The sequence below is a fragment of the Emys orbicularis genome, chromosome 14 (assembly GCF_028017835.1).
Source record: "Emys orbicularis isolate rEmyOrb1 chromosome 14, rEmyOrb1.hap1, whole genome shotgun sequence".
NCBI classification, from domain to species: domain Eukaryota; kingdom Metazoa; phylum Chordata; order Testudines; family Emydidae; genus Emys; species Emys orbicularis.
This window is the reverse complement of record NC_088696.1, coordinates 5,028,337-5,044,886: the sequence shown is the minus strand read 5'-3', so window position 1 is coordinate 5,044,886 and position 16,550 is coordinate 5,028,337. Positions and strand designations below refer to the sequence as shown.

Sequence of the window (16,550 nt, the reverse complement as noted above, 5' to 3'; positions counted from 1 at the left end):
CAAAGATGGGGGCACTGCCGTAGACTGGTCTCAGGTGTCCTTACCACCGGGTAACGTAGTCCTGCTCACGTTTGCACACCACAGTGGTTAGAAATGCCAATCGCCCGTCTGCACCTGGCTAGAGCCAACTTGCTCAAAAGTCGCACTGTAGATGAGGCCTTTCGGACTTGACCTGGACTGATGCTTTGTGCCCCGGCAGCAGCACCCGAAACTACTTCTTAAAAGAGTCTTGACCTCTGCATCGACTCACCTTCAGATGTTGCCCACCACGACGCCCCCAGCTCCTATCCTACAGTACTGCCCACCCCACCCATCTCGTTGTGCCTTCCTGTGTGCGTTCAGCCATCGCTTGAGTCCCTTGATTTCAGCCCGGTTCTCCAGCTTATCAGCTCCACCCTCCCCATGTGTGTGCGAGCTCTCCCTCTTCTCCCCTGTGACCAACCCAGTCTCCTCCACTCCAGCTGCTGAATTGCAAAGGGCGGCTTGCCTTGGACCCAGAAGATATTTCTGTCCCCATCTGCCCCAGCTGTGCAGAACGCAAGCACTGTTGGGTTTTGTGCATTTCTCTTTTAGGCAGCTGCGTATCCATGTTACACACATTCCCCCCCTCAGCCACACCTAGTTAGTCCCTAGGCATTTCCAGAGGGAATTGACATGTCGCTCAGATTGAAAGAGAACGCAGTGCCTGGTAAACAGGAAGGGCTGCTGATTCCATGCAGCAAAGCACCCAGAAGTTGATCCTTCTCTTCGCTGAGAATCTCTTGACTCCACCAAACTACCTGGAAATCTTCTGCAAACAGGCTCCAATGCTCACCTGCTTCCCGATGGGCTGCAGATCCCATGAGAAGTCGGTTACTTACGTGTATTTAAATCGCCGAGCAAAGGTCTGACTTGGTTCCTGTTTAACGGGGACCATTTGTAGTCTGGAAGGCGAGCAGTGCTCTTCGGTTGGGCTTGGCTTTGACGCGTTACTGCCATGCCCTTTGAATGCTGTGGGGCAGCAGGGTGGATCCAGGCCCCTCTCTCACCCTCCTCTTGTCCTCTCTCTCCCCAGATGAGCTGGAGCTGGTCGCGCTGGAGGGAGAGAGCAGAGTGCGTGCTAGGCGGAGCCTGCCGGAGGGGTTGTCCTGGGGGCCGTACCCAGGGAATATCCACAGCGAGCCGGCTTCTCCAGGGCAGAGCGAGACGGTAAGAACCACTCTGTGCTCCCATTGTTTGGGCCCCATGCAGCTGGTCTGGGCGAGGTCTGCCAGGGCCTCTGTCCCCACCAAGAAGGACTAGGTCCGTCCCCTCCATGGGAGAACCACCTCTCGCAGCCCTACAGCAGCACTCTGGGGGTTTCCTTGGTGTGGCGTCTCCAGACCAGCTCAGGGATGATGGTACTTTGCCCGGTGCCGTCGCTGTCCGTTTTTTATTCCTTCATAAAATGCATGCGAGATGTCCGTCCGTGTTAAGGCTGACGTCGCAGAGATTTTATGCAAATGACTTGTGGCCCTGATTTACATATTTGCAAGTATGTTGCCTTATTTACATATCAGCAAATGCCCTGGTTACCAGCACTTAAGCCTGACAAGGCTGCACCATGGAATGAGCTGGAGGAACGCAGGCATTGTCGTGCTCCTGGCTGGCTCTGGTATCTGCAGGGGTTGTGTCCAGGTAACGGTGGTGGCTCCTGGAATGGTCCTAGCCATAGAGATGCAGCCTGGAATGTCTCGTTCAGGAGGTTGAAGCTCCTAGGCAAGAACAGTGTGGAGAGCAGCTACAAACAGGCCCCAGCAGAGACTGGCTGGTCAGGGCGTGGGATCCCTCTGCCTGTCCACAGAGACCCCTGGAGGGCTCCTCACAACCCCAAGAGTGGGGCAGCTGGGGCACCAAGAGCCGCCAGAGTGGGGCTTGGCCTGCAGGGGGCAGCACTGACCCCAAGTTTTCAAACCAACCCTCTTTTCATTTAAAAAAGGGCTTTTTCCCCCCTTCCCCAAACGAAAAATCCCATGAACCATTGTCTCTCCATGGACAGTTTCTGCATAGCTATCGTCAATCTCCCGTGCTGTAACCCCGGGTTTCAGCCAATGGGAGCTATCAATCACTGTTTTGATTTATTTTTTTTTAAGCAAACCCTTTTCCCCGCCAAGAAATCTAGGAAAAGCCAGCTCTGCCCAGGAGCTCCCCATTCAGCATGCAGTCCACTAGACCCTCTCTAGGGAGCGGCCATTTTAACTCTCCATACACTGTCAGCTAAAGGGGGCCAGCGAAGTCTCTCCTGTTTGCTTATTTAAAATGGTGGTGGAAATGGGATGTAAATCTCTTCCAAAGAGCAGGGGTCAGAAGGGAAGAGTTAGTTGGCTCCAGATCTAGATTCTGGCAGGAATTTCCCTCCCTACCACAATCTGTGCACTGTGGATGCGCTGTTTCTCAGTGACTGTCTCAACTGGTATCTCCCTCCCTCACACGCGCGCACCCGTCCCCTGGAGAAGCACCGCGGCTGACGTACGCTTTAGTCTTCTGTGGTCACAGCTGGTGCCTGGAAGATGTCTTCTTGTGGGGCATCGGTCACCTCTTTGGAAGCCTTTCTTGCGAGGTTTGGTGCGAGCTGTGGCTGGCCGTGGCGATGAGATTACTCGTCGCTCGCTTTGGCAGGCTCTTGAGAATTGCTCCGTCCCTCTGGGAGTTAACTTCTCACGCACACAGCCCCCCTTGAGAAAAGGCCGGGCCCACTGCACAGGTCTGGTCAAGATGATGGATGGGCTGCATTTATTCTTGCTGATAAACCGTTACGACAAAGTCATCCTGGTTCTGTCCCCAAGCTGCAGTTTGGCACAAGGCTTAAGGTTTGCTTTTCCCACCGCACCGTCTGTCTCCCAGGCTTGTGCATGCCTGACTCCCTTTTCCCCCAGTCCCTTCCAAACACCTTGGTGTAATTATAACACAAAGCCGAGGCCCCAGTTCCCTGGTGCCGGAATGTGGCCGTTCATGCGCGGGACGCGAGCTGCCATCTCTCCTGTTCCGTTCATCTCATTAATGCAGACCCTGGCAGGGCTATATCACCGCAGCACCAGGCTTTAGAAGTGCGCTGATGAACAGACCTGTGATCTCTTTTGAAATCCCAGCTGGAGCTTCCTACCTGCTGGGCTTAATTTCTGAATCCACCGCTGTCAGTGGTGTAGAGACCCAAGCCAAGCTTGTTCTGCCCTGTTGTCTCTCGCTGTGCGCCCCCCCCTCCCCATTTCACTAACCCTCATCACAGATGTACTGGGGGGGAGCATGTCCCCCTCCCCACTAGAATTTCTTCTCTCTGCCCTTTGCTCTGTAGTACTCTTGATCAGACGCGTGACGTTGTGATCAGCCTGGCCAGTTCCATAGGATGATAGATCTTCCAGGCACTGCACAAGCTTTTATTAGTCTGCTTGGAAGCTCTGTCCGCACTTGCAGAATATGCCACGGGCTTCCTGTAGGGTCTCGGGGACATCGAGGAAGGAATGGCCCCAGGATCAAAGCAGCACACCTGGGATTCGCCGGCTCCTGCCGACGAGCACAGTCCGTTGTTGCCTCCCGTTCTTCAGCACAGGTCCAGATTCTACAGGCGCCCGTGGCGCTTCGTAGACTGGCAAACCTACAGATCCCTGCCCCCAGGAACCTACGCCGGTCTAGACTTGGGGGAATGGTGCAGAAATGGCTCCCCAATGCTCATTCACCTTTTCAAGGGCTGTGCTGTGGCTGTCTCAGCCGCTTGTGTTCTCGCTCTCCGAGAGCAGCCAGGGGGTGAGGTGGCTGGCAGGATGTGTGCTGAGTCCTCACACCGGACTGCCACAGATGCAGGGACCAGCCAGAGAGACACACCAAGGAACGTACCTGGCATTGGTGTGTCCCAAAGGGACCGGTGGGTGGGAGCTTCCTCTGCAAGTTTTCCCCTCCTGCTCTGTTAAAATGCCCCAGGCAGAGCTGCAGTACAGGGCAAGCCACCCGGAATTCCCAAAGGGCTCGGTGATCGCCACCCAGCTCCCAGTGAGGGTGCCACAGTGCGTCCCCGCAGCAGGACTCTCAGCGGCACATGTCCCGTTCACCGTGTCAGGCCTCTCTGCACACTTGGGAACATCGGCCGCCCCAGCCCTGCAAATACACAATTGCCAGGTACTCGGAGTTACGTTCATCCAATCAGGGAACTGAAACAGTGCCGTGTGACCTGCGGCCAGGCAGAACTGTTCCCGGTTCAAACAGCAACTGCTGGATCCTCGCAGTGAAGTTTGTGGACAATGTGGTTTTTCCATTGGACATTTGTCCAGTAGCTGCCAGTGCACCCAAACTCATGGGAGCTGAGCCAGGCAATTCACACAAAAAATCAACGGCCACAGTCAACAAAGAGATTGTTCGCTGCTAATAGTTTGCCCCGTTCTGGCCCGGGGGAGGGTAGGAGGCGCATGTATGACTGTAGAAGAACTTGCGATGCTTTGGTAACGTACTCTCCTTGTCTCGTATATGTAACGTCATGGTCCATATTTTCAAGCAAATGCGTGTGTAACTGCCGGCTGAAGTTGCACATCCACCTACTGTTGTGTGTGCATCGTCATGGGGCATGTCTCTGACCGCGCAGGGCTTCTCTTCCAGTCTGAGGGAGCCAGTGTCGAAAGGTTCCTGGAGAGAGGGATGGCCTAACAAAGATCACGGGCGCTATACAAAGTTCGATTTAAACTGCAAGCCGGGTTTCTGCACAGAACTAGCACAAACACAGAGTTTGGAACCCAGTTGCCACAGGAAAATAAAAGAGCCAGATGCACGACAGTGGTGCCTTCCAGGAGGGCAGTCGTGGGGTCTCAGTTCCCAGGGGGCTGAAGGGACGCGGACCTTTTGGCTCGGGCTTGGTGTCCTACCTGAGAGGGTGCAGGGATGCAGAGCAGCTTTGTGCCTGTGGGTTGCAAATTCTAATCCCGACCCTGCCACTGACTCAGAGGGTGACCTCGGTTATGTCACTTCTCTGCCTCAGTTTCCCCAGGACTAATATTGAGATGACGCCCTTGACCTGCCCACATCGGAGTGCAATGTCTGAGGCTTTATGTAGAGTGTTTGGAAATCACGGCGCTCCGTGGATGGACGGTGCACTGAGTGCTGTACGGTATCATAGACACACACGGGGGTGAGACACGGGGGAGGGCTAGAGACTGTCTGTAGCAGTCACCTGCTTTAATGAACCAAGCCAGGCTCCCTGGCTGTGAGTTACCAGGCTGAGTTGGGGGCCTGTGGCTGTCGCGGTCCCAGTGGATCCTCGTGTGCCTGGTCAGACTCTGCCCGCTTTAGTGCACTGGCAGAGCCACCTGCCCGGCTCGCGTGGTACCCAAGGTGCCTTTCTGCTGTGGGGGGGTGATGCTGGGAGCCCAGGAAGAGCCGAGCGCTGCACTGGGCGTAGGGTGAGGAGCAGCACAGAATTGCCGCTGTGGGGTGGATAGGAACATCCCAGGGAGTCACAGACGGCTGCATCAACCAGTCAGGGGGCAGCCCTGGTGACTCCAAGGAGACCGTGTTCCACTCTCCTCTCTGGAAGATGCATCTCTGGCCATTAGGCCGGGGAAGGGCAGTGGTACAAAGTGGGAGCAGACTGGCAGACCTGGCATAAAGCCAGTGCCTCCAGGCCCCTGTCCCGAGTGGGCTGCATTCAGCCCACTCGTTATTTTATCTGCATTGTGCCCGCCGTCTGCCAGGAGCTTACAGGCTCTGGGGGCTGCCAGCCTAAGAAGTATCTGCCTTTCTCCATGGACTGGGAGGACTAGGGGAAAAGCCAGCTTGGAAGTGGGGTGCAGAGTGGTGGATAAGCTAGCAGGAATGGCTTGGCTTTCCCCCACCCCAGCCTCCTCTGACCCAGACATGCTGCTGGGAGCAGATGTCCTTGCTGCGGGATTGGGAGCCCGGGTGAAACCTGCCCAGTGAGCCGTCCCGACGCTTGACTCGCCCTGGCAGTGCCGTCTGTGTCTCACGGCCCAGGCTGGCTCGCTGGGAGCTCAGCGACTCCTCCGCGGGGAGGCGGATTCCCAGCTTACAGAGACAGCACCCTCTCCAGCAGGACGGGCTGAGGCGACATCTGTGCCCTCCGTGGATTTCCCTCCCAGCCCTGGCCCGACGCTGCGGGGGCTTGGCCAGGCCCCACCATATCTTCAGAAGCTGGGAGGGGGCGGTGGGATCGTCCAGAACTTTAAGGTTCTTGCAAGAAATATTGGGACAAAGAGTCTTGGCTGTGTCTTTCTCTCTCTCTCCTTTTTTTTAGCTCAGGCCCTGTTTATCTTTGCCGAATTAAATCCTTGATTAACCCTTATCTCTCCATTTCAGCGGCTATCTCTCCTTTGGCGCCGTATGTCCAGACACCCGGTACAGGATGATTGATTCCTTAAAGATACGCGCGGCTTTTCGGATACTTCATTTATTGTCTAAATATTTTTGCTCCCATTTCAGCAGCTCCCTTATCGAGCCGCGTTGATGATTTCCAGCCCTGCTTTTCTCTGCCGCTCGCCTCCCTTCCTATCTCTGCCCAGAGAACTGAGGAAGGAATCGCAGCTCCATCCCTGATAGTGACTATCGCCCTTCAGTCGATTTTCCTTTGTTGTTTTTGAGGAGGGGGGAGGAAGAACAAGGCACAGCCTCCCCGGAGCGTCTGGTTACAGGCTGCCATGCTGCCCGGGGACAAGCCGCGGGGCGCATGTTCCGGGCCTGGCTTGTCTGTCTCGCTCTGATTGTTGGGCCTGACCTGCGGGGAGGCTGCTGGGGGGACGTCACGCTTGGCTGGAGCGTAGTTCCGAGCTGCCTTGGGAACTCCGGGCCAGCCAAGTTTCTGGGGCAGGCTGCACTGGCTGCTGGGGTAAACATGGGTGCCCCCAATGCTTACAGTGACATCCAAACAGCAAGTGCTCTTCAGAGGGACTCCCCGCTCCCGTCACCTTGCTGTTGTAGATGCACCACAAGCCGTCTTCACTGTCACTGTCGCTGGCCGTGGCCATCCGCTCAAGCCATGCGAAGTGCAGCCTGGGCCAGCCCAACTTTCCACCTAATAATACTAACAGCGAGCTGTGCTGCAGACACAGCGCTTCTTGTCTGTCGATCTCCAGCCGCCGTACAAAGGAGGCCGGCGTCAGCTGTAAAATGGGGAAAACCTGAGGCACAGAATGGGGCAGTGACTTGTCCAGAATCGGACGGTGGCAGTGCTGGGATTAGAACCCAGTTCTCCGGAGTCCCAGGCCAGTGCTCGAGCCACTAGGTGACACTGCCTCCCCTCAGGCGCTAACCGGGCAGGGCTCCCCTCTCCCTTAGCAGGACAAAGCAAAGTCCTGCACCTTGTCATTGCCACGTAACCAGCCTGGCCCGCAGCCCCCCTGGAGAGGAACCTGGCTAGGGAGGGGTGGCCTGCTACCCCCATAGATAAAAGCCCTGGCATGTCTCCACTGCTGGAGTTACTCCTCTGCCTGGGACACAATGAATCCAGGAGTCCCACTCTGCTTATGAGCCCTGCAGGGCCGGCTCATGGGCCACCGCAATTCAGGCAAGATGCCATCCAGCCGTCTGGCAGGGGGTTGGACCCAAGCCTGGGCTCTGCTCCCCGCCCAGGCAATGGGGACACGGACGAGAATGTTGCTGGCCCTATTATGCTAAGGGGTGCGCATAGGGGTGTTGTGACTATTTCTTGCCCATTCTCTGCAGTGCTGTCAGAGCCAGCCTGGACCGGTGCCTGTGACCCACAGAGCTGCCCGGCCCAGCTCCGGGGGCTCACCAGGCTGCTTGCTGTAACAAGGCCTGGGCTTGCCTTGCCTGCATCCTTCTTCTCCTCTCCTTCCCCCACCCAGGTGTCTCCCTGCCCCAAAGCCCTGCACAGCCCAGGCCCAAAGTTAATGGCTAACTCCTCTCCCTGCCCCCCCGGCGTGCCTGCTGGTGTCTGAGTGGCGGAGCGGGAGGTCGGCGCTGCCCCAGATAAAGCTCTGCGAGCGAGCGGATGCTGCACAGATAGGGTTTCTGATGGTTATCGAGGCCGGTTCAGAATCGAGACACTGACCTCATTGTTAAGAGAAAAACAAGGAGGGTTGTGAGAGCCACTGGGCAGCTGGGGGGGGGACCGAGGCACAGCATGGCCCTGTGACAGGGGTAGGGTGACCAGTTGTCCCGATTTTATAGGGACAGTCCCGATATTTGGGGCTTTTTTCTTATATAGGCTCCTATTACCCCCCACCCCCTGTCCCGATTATTCACCCTTGCTACCTGGTCAGCCTAGACGGGGGGCATGTGAAGGGGGAGCCATGCCAGGCAGCCAGCGCTCATCAGGCAGAGGGGACGGGCGGCTTTGCTCCTCCCCGATCCTTCCCCAGCATTGTGCCAGGACACAAAGGGAGACTGGGCCTGGGCTGAGCCCTGCTGAATTTGGGGAGATGGGAGTGCAGGAGGGGGACGAGCCATTGAATTGGGATGCAGTTAGACCAAACCAGTGTAAATGTGGGGGCGGGGGGATTTCTCACAGGCAGGGGCTGCTCCTTGAACTAGCCCGTTCCCCTCCGTTGTGTATGCGCATGGCTGTTGCTTGCTCCCTCGGCAGCACTGGGCGGTGGGGGTCACTTTATGTGGGACCATGGGGAACAGTTTGTTATTGTAGGGTTACTTGGGAGCCGGGGTTGGAGGGTCACTGGGCCGGGCCGTGGGGGATGGTTCGGGGTCGCTGGGCTGGGCCACGGGGGTCGGTTTGGGGTCGCTGGGCTGGGCCATGGGGGACGGTTTGGGGTCAGAGGGTCACGGAGCCAGTTTGGGGTAGGAGGGTGGCCTAGGCCACGGAGGCCGATTTGGGGTAGGAGGGGGGCTGGGCTGGGTCGTGGAGGCCAGTTTGGGGTTGCTGGGCTGGGCTTCAGGGGTCAGTTTGCGGTTGAAGGGTCGCAGAGCTAGGCCACGGGGGCTGGTTTGGGGTCATTGGGCTGGGCCACGGGGGCCGGTTTGGGGTTGGATGGTCGCTGGTTTGGATCAGAGGGTTCCTGGGCTGGGCCATGGGGGCCGGTTTGGGATTGGAGGGTTGCTGAGCCAGGCTGTGGGGGCCAGTGTGAGGTCAGAGGGTCACTGGGCTGGGTCGCGGGGGCCCATTTGGGATCAGAGGGTCGCTGGGTTGGGCTGTGGGAGCTGGTTGGGATCAGAGAGTCTCTGGGCCGGGCCGTGGGGACTGGTTTGGGGTCTCTGGGCCGGGTTGGGGGGGCTGGTTTGGGGTCTCTGGGCCGAGCCGCAGGGGCCGGTTGGGATCAGAGGGTCTCTGGGCCGGGCCGTGAGGACCTGTTTGGGGTCGGATGGTCATTGGACTGGTGTGGCAGTAGAGGGGTTTGCTCGGGTGGCCTGGGCCATGGCGGAGCTCACGGGCGCTGGCCGATGGGGGGAGGCTTGTGCGGCAGGAGCAGGTTGGATGCTGGGGGGCTCCATACAGAGCAATAACTCCAAGGACCCTACGTCCCAGCAGGCGGCGGGTTGGGGCACTCGGGGGATGTCAACAACCCCCCCCACCCGCCCGGGACAATCCCAGAATGCAGCTCATGGGACACCAGCGCACGCGCTCCTCCTCCTCCCAAAGCGACTATGCTAGGCACAACGCCAATCTTTTTCTGCCCAGGAGACGATTCTCTTTCCCCCCCCCCCCCCCAGATGCAGCCAGAACTCCTGTATCTGGGGCGAATATTTAACCCTTCCAAACACCTGCCCGGCACAGGGGCAGGCAGGTGGCTCCCTCAGGGGCAGGCCGGACTCGCTTCCTCCTGGGCACCAATGATGGCGATTGCCTCTAGTTTGGGGGAGGGGGCAGGAAAAGCCAGTGGGAGTATCTGCAGCTAACTGGGATCGCTGGTCTGGGACAGATGAGCACATTCCATTGCCCAATACCGGGGGGGGGGTGAACCCCCCTCATTTCCACAGCCCCACCCGCCTCCCTGACCTTGGATTGCTCTGGGCATGACATCTTTTTTTTTTTTTTTTTTTTTTTTTAATATATACAAAAAATTAGGATCCTTTCTGCACCATCAGCAAAAACTGTGTGTGCCGGTCGGTGTGTGTGTGTGTGTTTTTATCACGCTAGGAGCACTCTGCTCCGTGCGGTGATAAGGCCTAAACCGACCAAGCCTGTCAGTCGGAGTGTGAGGGTTTAGAAATATTGGGACGAATAATTAGATTTCATATCGTTACCGCAGCAGCCATCGAAGGATCAGGCAGATTTATTTTTTTTCCCTCCTCTGCTCATTAATATTCATTAGAGACGCATGAAGGCAGAGCTGGTCTGAGGCCAGACACGAGCGGGGAGTGGGAGGCAGATGCTGCCGTAGCCCTGACACTTTGCCAGAGGGGTGCATCCCGGCTGCTGGGGCCTCTTCCTTTCCCCGAGGCCCTTCCAGATGAGCTCCCCTTCGCTTTGTAAGCCCCCCGCCCTTCCCCAAAGGACACGACTCCTGTGGTGTGTGTTGGTGCTTTCCCCCTTGTGCATTGTCTGGGTGCTCACGCCGCCGATGGCACAGCTTGGGAACCAGCAAAGCTGGTCCAGGCCGATGCCACGAACCGGTCACCTGGGAGAAGCTGGTGTGTAACTGGTGGGGTGAATAAAGCTGGACTGGAAACTTGTGGATCACTGGAGATGGGACATCCCTGTGTCCCTCTGCCCATGCTTGACCCTGCTTTAACCCCACCGTCATGGGTGCGAGGGGGCTCCTCGGAAAACTGCCGGGATAGTTGTTGGTTTTTGTATTATTGTAACGGCTGAGAGCCCCAATCCTGGAGCAGACCCCCAGTGTGCGGGGCGCTGTACAAACACAGTCCCTGCTCCGAAAGCATCACCTATAGCAGCACGACGCTGTGGGCCGGAGCCTGCTGCCTTCAGTCGGTCCATAAACTCCTATATTCCAAAGCCAGAAGGAACCATTGTGCTCATCTCTGATCTCCTGTATAGCCCAGGCCAGAGAACAGCCCCCAAATAATTCCCAGAGCAGAGCTTTTAGGGAAACATCCCATCTCAATTGAAAAACTGCCAGGGATGGAGAATCCACTGCGACCCTTGGTAAATTACTCTCACTACTAAAAACGTACATTTCCAGTCTGAATTTCTCTGGCTTCAACTCCCAGCCACTGGATCGCGTTAGCCCTTTCTCGGCTAGGTTAAATATTTGTTCCCCGTGTAGGTACTGTGATCAAGTCACCCTTTCACCGTCTCTTTGTTAAGCTACACAGATGGAGACATGTGTTCTGCAGGCACCCGGCGCCCTGTGAAGTGCTGGCCTGGCTCTGCTGCTCCCCCCAAGGGCACACGGCCCTGTCCCCCGTGACAGCAGCTCATGGGGCTGTGATGAAGGGGCGCGTGAGGACGGTGCTCAGTGGGTCTCCCAGCTTGGCCATTGCCCCAAGAGCTAGAGTCTTAGCTGAGCTGTTTTGGGGGGTTGGCTTTGAGGCCAGCCTCCCTCTGCGGTCTTCAGATTGTCTGGTGGGGCCCACAGGGGCAGCTGGAAAACGCAGGCTCCCCTTGTGCAAACCCTCCATGGCATGGGCTCTAGCCCTTGGAGAGGCACCATCTCTCCTCGCGGTCTGGCCATGGCAGATGTGATCAGCCAGGCCTCTGGGCGCCCGCGTTCTTTGTGATCAGCCAGGCCCCTCACTCGGGACTCCTCTCCCCGACCCGCCGGCAGAGCCATTGGTTATCGGCCGGCAGGGCCCAGTGGAGGCGAGGCCCGTCTCTCTGCCTTTCAGAAGGGCATGGTGGGGCACGGGTGTAACTGGCTCTGGTGGGTTGGGGGGTCCCACATGTCCTGTTGGGCCTTTTCCTGTGCACAGAGGCGGTGTCTTGGGCGTGTTTAGTCAGCGAAGGGTCAGCGTGACCCAACCACGTCTCCCCCATGCCCGTGATGGCAGGGGGCGGGTTCTACAAGGCAGACGGCTGCCCCCTGTCACGGCAGTGGGGGGCAGCATCGGGCCCCGGTGCTTCATGGTCTGCTATTGCCACCACGTGGCCTGTGCAAACGTTTTCTCGGCCCCGTGAGATTCCCGCGGCAGTGCGTGGCATGTGAACCCGGGGCCCGGCGCTGTCTCCATGGGCATGTGGAGTGCTCTGTGCTGCCCACCCTGCTGGCAGATGCCTTCTGGCATCCTGCTAACACCAGGACAAGCAAAGACAGTCCCTCCCTTCTCCGCCCCCCCTTCTCTTCCTCCCTGCCCCCGTCACTGGCGCTACGCCGAGGCCAGGGGTGATACGAGTGTTTCCTGCGCAGGGGGCACGCGGGATTGTTAGACCCCGAGTTAAGCAGGAGAGGAAATAACATCTTGTCAGCACAAGTGCAGAGCACGCCAGCAGCGCGTGGTGCCGGAGGGGCGGCTAGCCAGCGGCCTGGATGCACGCTGCCGTATTGCTGATGCCCGTAATGGCAATGGGCCAGGGGGAGGGGCTGATCTGGATCCATGTGCAGCAGCTTGATCATGCACAGACATAGGTGAAGCGTTTCGATGCCCCGGGCTCACCTCGTGGGACAATCAGCAGGGCTGGCTCTGGGGAACGGCGCCGAGGTCGCTCAAAGGGGAGGGGTTCCCCAGCCACTCTGTGGGGAGGGCGCTGCTGGGAGCTGTTCCAGGACTGCGGAGAGGGGGGGCCGAGAGGAGCCCACCTCCCTCCGAGCGGAACGAGGGTGCAGGTGGGGGAGTCGGGGTGGGGGCTCCACCCTTCGGTGCTGGGGCAGTCCTGATCCAATGCCCTGAGACTGGTGTGACAGGAGAGGACCCCGTGGGCTCTCAGACCCCGCACATCTGTCCCTGTTTGATGCTGCAGCAACAGCCGATGCAAATGCTGCACTGTTGCTGAGTGGTGACCTGGGCTGGTGCCTGGCTGCATCTTCCGTACCCAGAATGGCTTCGCACCCAGCTACTCGGGGCAGGGCAGGGAGGGGATCCCAAAGGTCTGGGGAACGGAGGGGCCTGGGTCAGGAGTGACTCTCGGGAGTCAGTGCGATTCGGCCGCCAGACAAGATGAGCTCAGTGGGGGGTAGCGTGCATGCGACAGCTCATCCTAGGGCCGAGTTCTGCAGCAAGCGGCACGTACGCTGGGGATGCAGGGGTGTCTTGTGTGTGCATGTATCCAAGCATGCACATACCCTACCATAAATACCCACGGAGACGTTGAAATGTTTGATGCAAACGAGTCCAATTTTGAGTGGGTCGGCTAGGCAAGTCAGTGCCCCCTCCCGACCGTCTCTTCCCCCAGCCTGTCTCCTCTTCACCCACCCCCAAGGTGTGGCCTTGTCCTGCTGCTCTGCGCCCCCCAGCTCCCAGGGGCTGAGCTTCCCTGGGGGGGGTGTTCCAGTAATGCCCGCAGAGCTCTCCAGCTCCCTACGCTGGCCTGGCCAGCAGCTCTTTCTCCCCCGCATCAATCCCCGTAGAGCCCATGAGGGCCTCTTTGCACACCTCGGCACCCCAGGAGGATGTGTGACAGCAGCGTCCACGTACAGAATGGGGGTGGGGCTTATACAGCCCTGCAGTCCCCAGATCCTGCCAATTTCAACGCGAGACCTATGTCCAGGAGGAGCTCAACTCCTAGGGCCTTCCCCTCCTTCCGTGTGTCCCCCACCCCCAGGACCTCCACGCTGGGCTCTTACCACTGGGGCACAGGTGAGTGGGTACCCCACAGAGGTAGCTGGCTCAGGGCTTTTTTTGCCCCATGCTGGGATGGGTCAGTGACAGCCCTGCATTCATTCACGTCGTCTCTCCTGTGTTTCCACTGTTGGCAGAGTCCGCCTGTGACGCTGATGCTGGGGGACGAGCGCTGCTGGCTGTCCAGGCTGCCCCTGGTGTCCGGAGAAGCCGACGCCAACTCGGTGATCTACAGGAAGGGTTGGTATTATACTCGCTGTGTAGAAAGCCACCTGGCCTCTTCTCGCACCTACCACATCCTGTCTGCTGGGGACCTTTCGCGTTTAAAGGGCCAGCGTCACCCTGAAAATCAGATTTATTCCCCCCACAAACACACTCCTTCAGGCCAGGATCTTAAGCCTGGCAGAAAGTAATTGCGGCTACGGCTCATCACGTCCTGCCCGTCGCTTGGCTCAGGCAGGCAAATGAGCCCCCGTCAGTTTCACGCTCTGGTTCTGGTCAGTTTCACTGGCTGGTTCCCTGCTCCAGTCCACGCTCTGTGCCTGCAGGTTCCGGCTCGCTGCAGGAGCGCGTCAGGGGCAGAAAGCTGGCTGTGATCGGAACTATTGATCCGTGCTAACGCAGCCCGGCTCACTAGGCTGTGTCCCCAAAAGCCCAGCCCGGGCTGTGAGCGGCCCCAATGTGGCATCCAGCGTGGGCAGAGAGCACGGCTCACTGTGCCTAGGATGTGGGTGTGTCGTGCCAGCCACATGGCCGCTGTCCTCTTTATAGAGCCAGGGAGCTCGCTGACAAGTGGGCTGAGCATGGCTGGGAGGGAAGGCTCCTGGGATGGGAGGGGACAGAGCTATTAGCTCCCATCTAGTCACCGTCCCATCTCTCCCCCCTGCCCTACCTCAGTCTCCCCCACCCTCTGTATTCTCCACTCCACAGCTAGAAGTCCTGGGGCAACTGTTCCCCGGCCTCCTGGCGGCCAGCAACTGTTCCCCTGGAGAGAGCCCCGCCTGGTGGCTCCCTGGCGTTAATGCCACCCCCGGTTTGCAGGCTCTAGTGGCCATTAGAGGCTGGGCAGGGAGAGGTCCAGCCTAAAGTGCGAATAGGCCACTAAAATCAGCTCAGCCTCCACACGTGCTGACACTGCCACCTCCAGGCAATTGTGGGTATTGCGAGCTACTGTACAAAGGCAGCCGAAACCCTTGGCGTCTGTAAGCTCACCTCTCAATGCTCGGCAATTTGTCTTGGGCGGACGGGATCAGAGGGTAGAACTGTTTTTCCAGAGTCTGTGCTATATGCTGGGGAGGCAGCTGATTTGCACCTTTAAAACAATCTGGCGTTTCTCATTTGCATGTCATTATCCAGAAGGCTTTGCAGCCCCTGGCTCCTGCTTCATGGGCTCGCTGGCATTGCAGCTCTGAGCGCACAGAGCCGGAGCAGCTTTGAGGGGTCCCCACTCTGTGGGACTCAGGCAGCCCCTGCAGTCACACTTGCTAAAAGAAGCTTGTTGGGGGCATCCATCCTCATGTTTCAGGGCATAAGTAGATCATCAGTTGGGGTCAGGAAGAAGTGTCCTCCCCTTGCATAGTGCTGCATGGTGAGGTGCTAATATGTGCTGGATTTACCCTTTCCTCTGGGGCATCCATTGGGTGCTACGTTGGCCAGGCTTTCAAGGTCATTGCCCCATTGATCTGTCCCTAGAGGGAGAGGTTTTCTCTTTGCCCGGCCCCTCCCGGCACTGGGGCGGGGAGATGATGCTCAGCGCTCCTGTAACCGAAGCTTTGCCTTCTAGGTGAACTGATCTGGTGCAAAACCACCCAGGCCATTGTGGGAAAGGAGCTGCTGAGTGCCTTCGTGATGGCCGAGCCGCAGGGCATCCCGAACCACCCTGTGAAATCGGAGCCCGGGGACTCCACCTACCCAGCCATGCTGCATGCAGACATACAGCTTCTGCCCCAGCAGGCGGGCATGGCAGCCATCCTGGCCACCGCTGTCGTTAACAGTAAGTCAGCAGTGGCCACCGGGCAACCCTGCGGGAAACGATCCGGCTGTCCTCCGCCTGGCTCCCGGCAGGCACCCGCCTGCATCACAGAATTCACCACCCCTGGAGAGGGGCTGTGGAGGGATCAGGCTGGACCCTGCCCTCCAGCAATCCAGGGCAACAGAGCATCTCCCAGCTTCATGCCATGAGCAGGGGCTGCTCTGGGTGCTGTTCCTAGCTCTGCCCCGGGCGATGCTTCCCCTAACTGGGCCTCAGTTTCCCAATCTCTAAAACTGGGTGGCACCTAGCTCCCAGGGTCGGGGGTTGAATAGGGTCTGAGCAGGGCTCTGAGGCGGAGGGAGGATAGAGAAGTGCTGCTCGTGTGAAGTAACATTTATTTAACCCTTTCCACTAACTCCCATCAGAAGGAGCGTGTCCCGGGGAGACGCTTGGCCGTTCCCTAGACAGGATGCTCCATGACCCTGCTGGGCCCACCCTGGCCAGGATCTGCCCTGGGCTTGAGGGAGGGAACTTGTGATCACCCTGTCCTGCTCCCCTTGTTTGTCTAACGCGGTTTCCCCTGGCAGAGGATGTCTTCCCCTGCAAGGACTGCGGCATCTGGTACCGGAGCGAGCGGAACCTGCAGGCCCACCTCATGTACTACTGCGCCAGCCGCCAGAACTCCAGCTCGCCCTCGGTGGACGAGAAGCCCAAGGAGACCTACCCCAATGAGCGCGTCTGCCCCTTCCCACAGTGCAAGAAGAGCTGCCCCAGCGCCAGCTCCCTGGAGATTCACATGCGCAGTCACAGCGGTAAGGGCGCCCCTGGGTGGCACAGGGCTCAAGGGTGTGTAGCTTCAATCCAGGCTGGGGGTCTGGCTGGCTCGAGGGCGGGGGGCTGTGATGCTAGGGAAAGACTTTAGCCTCCAGATCGTTGTGGGCAGGATCAAAGCGCAGGTCTGCGGGCCATGAATCCT

The 16,550-nt window shown here is 58.5% G+C and overlaps 1 protein-coding gene across 1 annotated transcript in view; it reads left to right on the top strand.

Annotated features, from left to right (window-relative positions):
- Positions 1–16,550, top strand: part of ZFPM1 (zinc finger protein, FOG family member 1) — a 69,480-nt gene that overhangs the window by 48,209 nt on the left and 4,721 nt on the right. The window contains exons 3-6 of the mRNA XM_065416654.1: positions 1,055–1,188; positions 13,740–13,842; positions 15,386–15,595; positions 16,162–16,386. Of these exons, the coding sequence (XP_065272726.1) occupies positions 1,055–1,188; positions 13,740–13,842; positions 15,386–15,595; positions 16,162–16,386 (672 nt within the window). The remainder of the gene's footprint in view (positions 1–1,054; positions 1,189–13,739; positions 13,843–15,385; positions 15,596–16,161; positions 16,387–16,550) is intronic.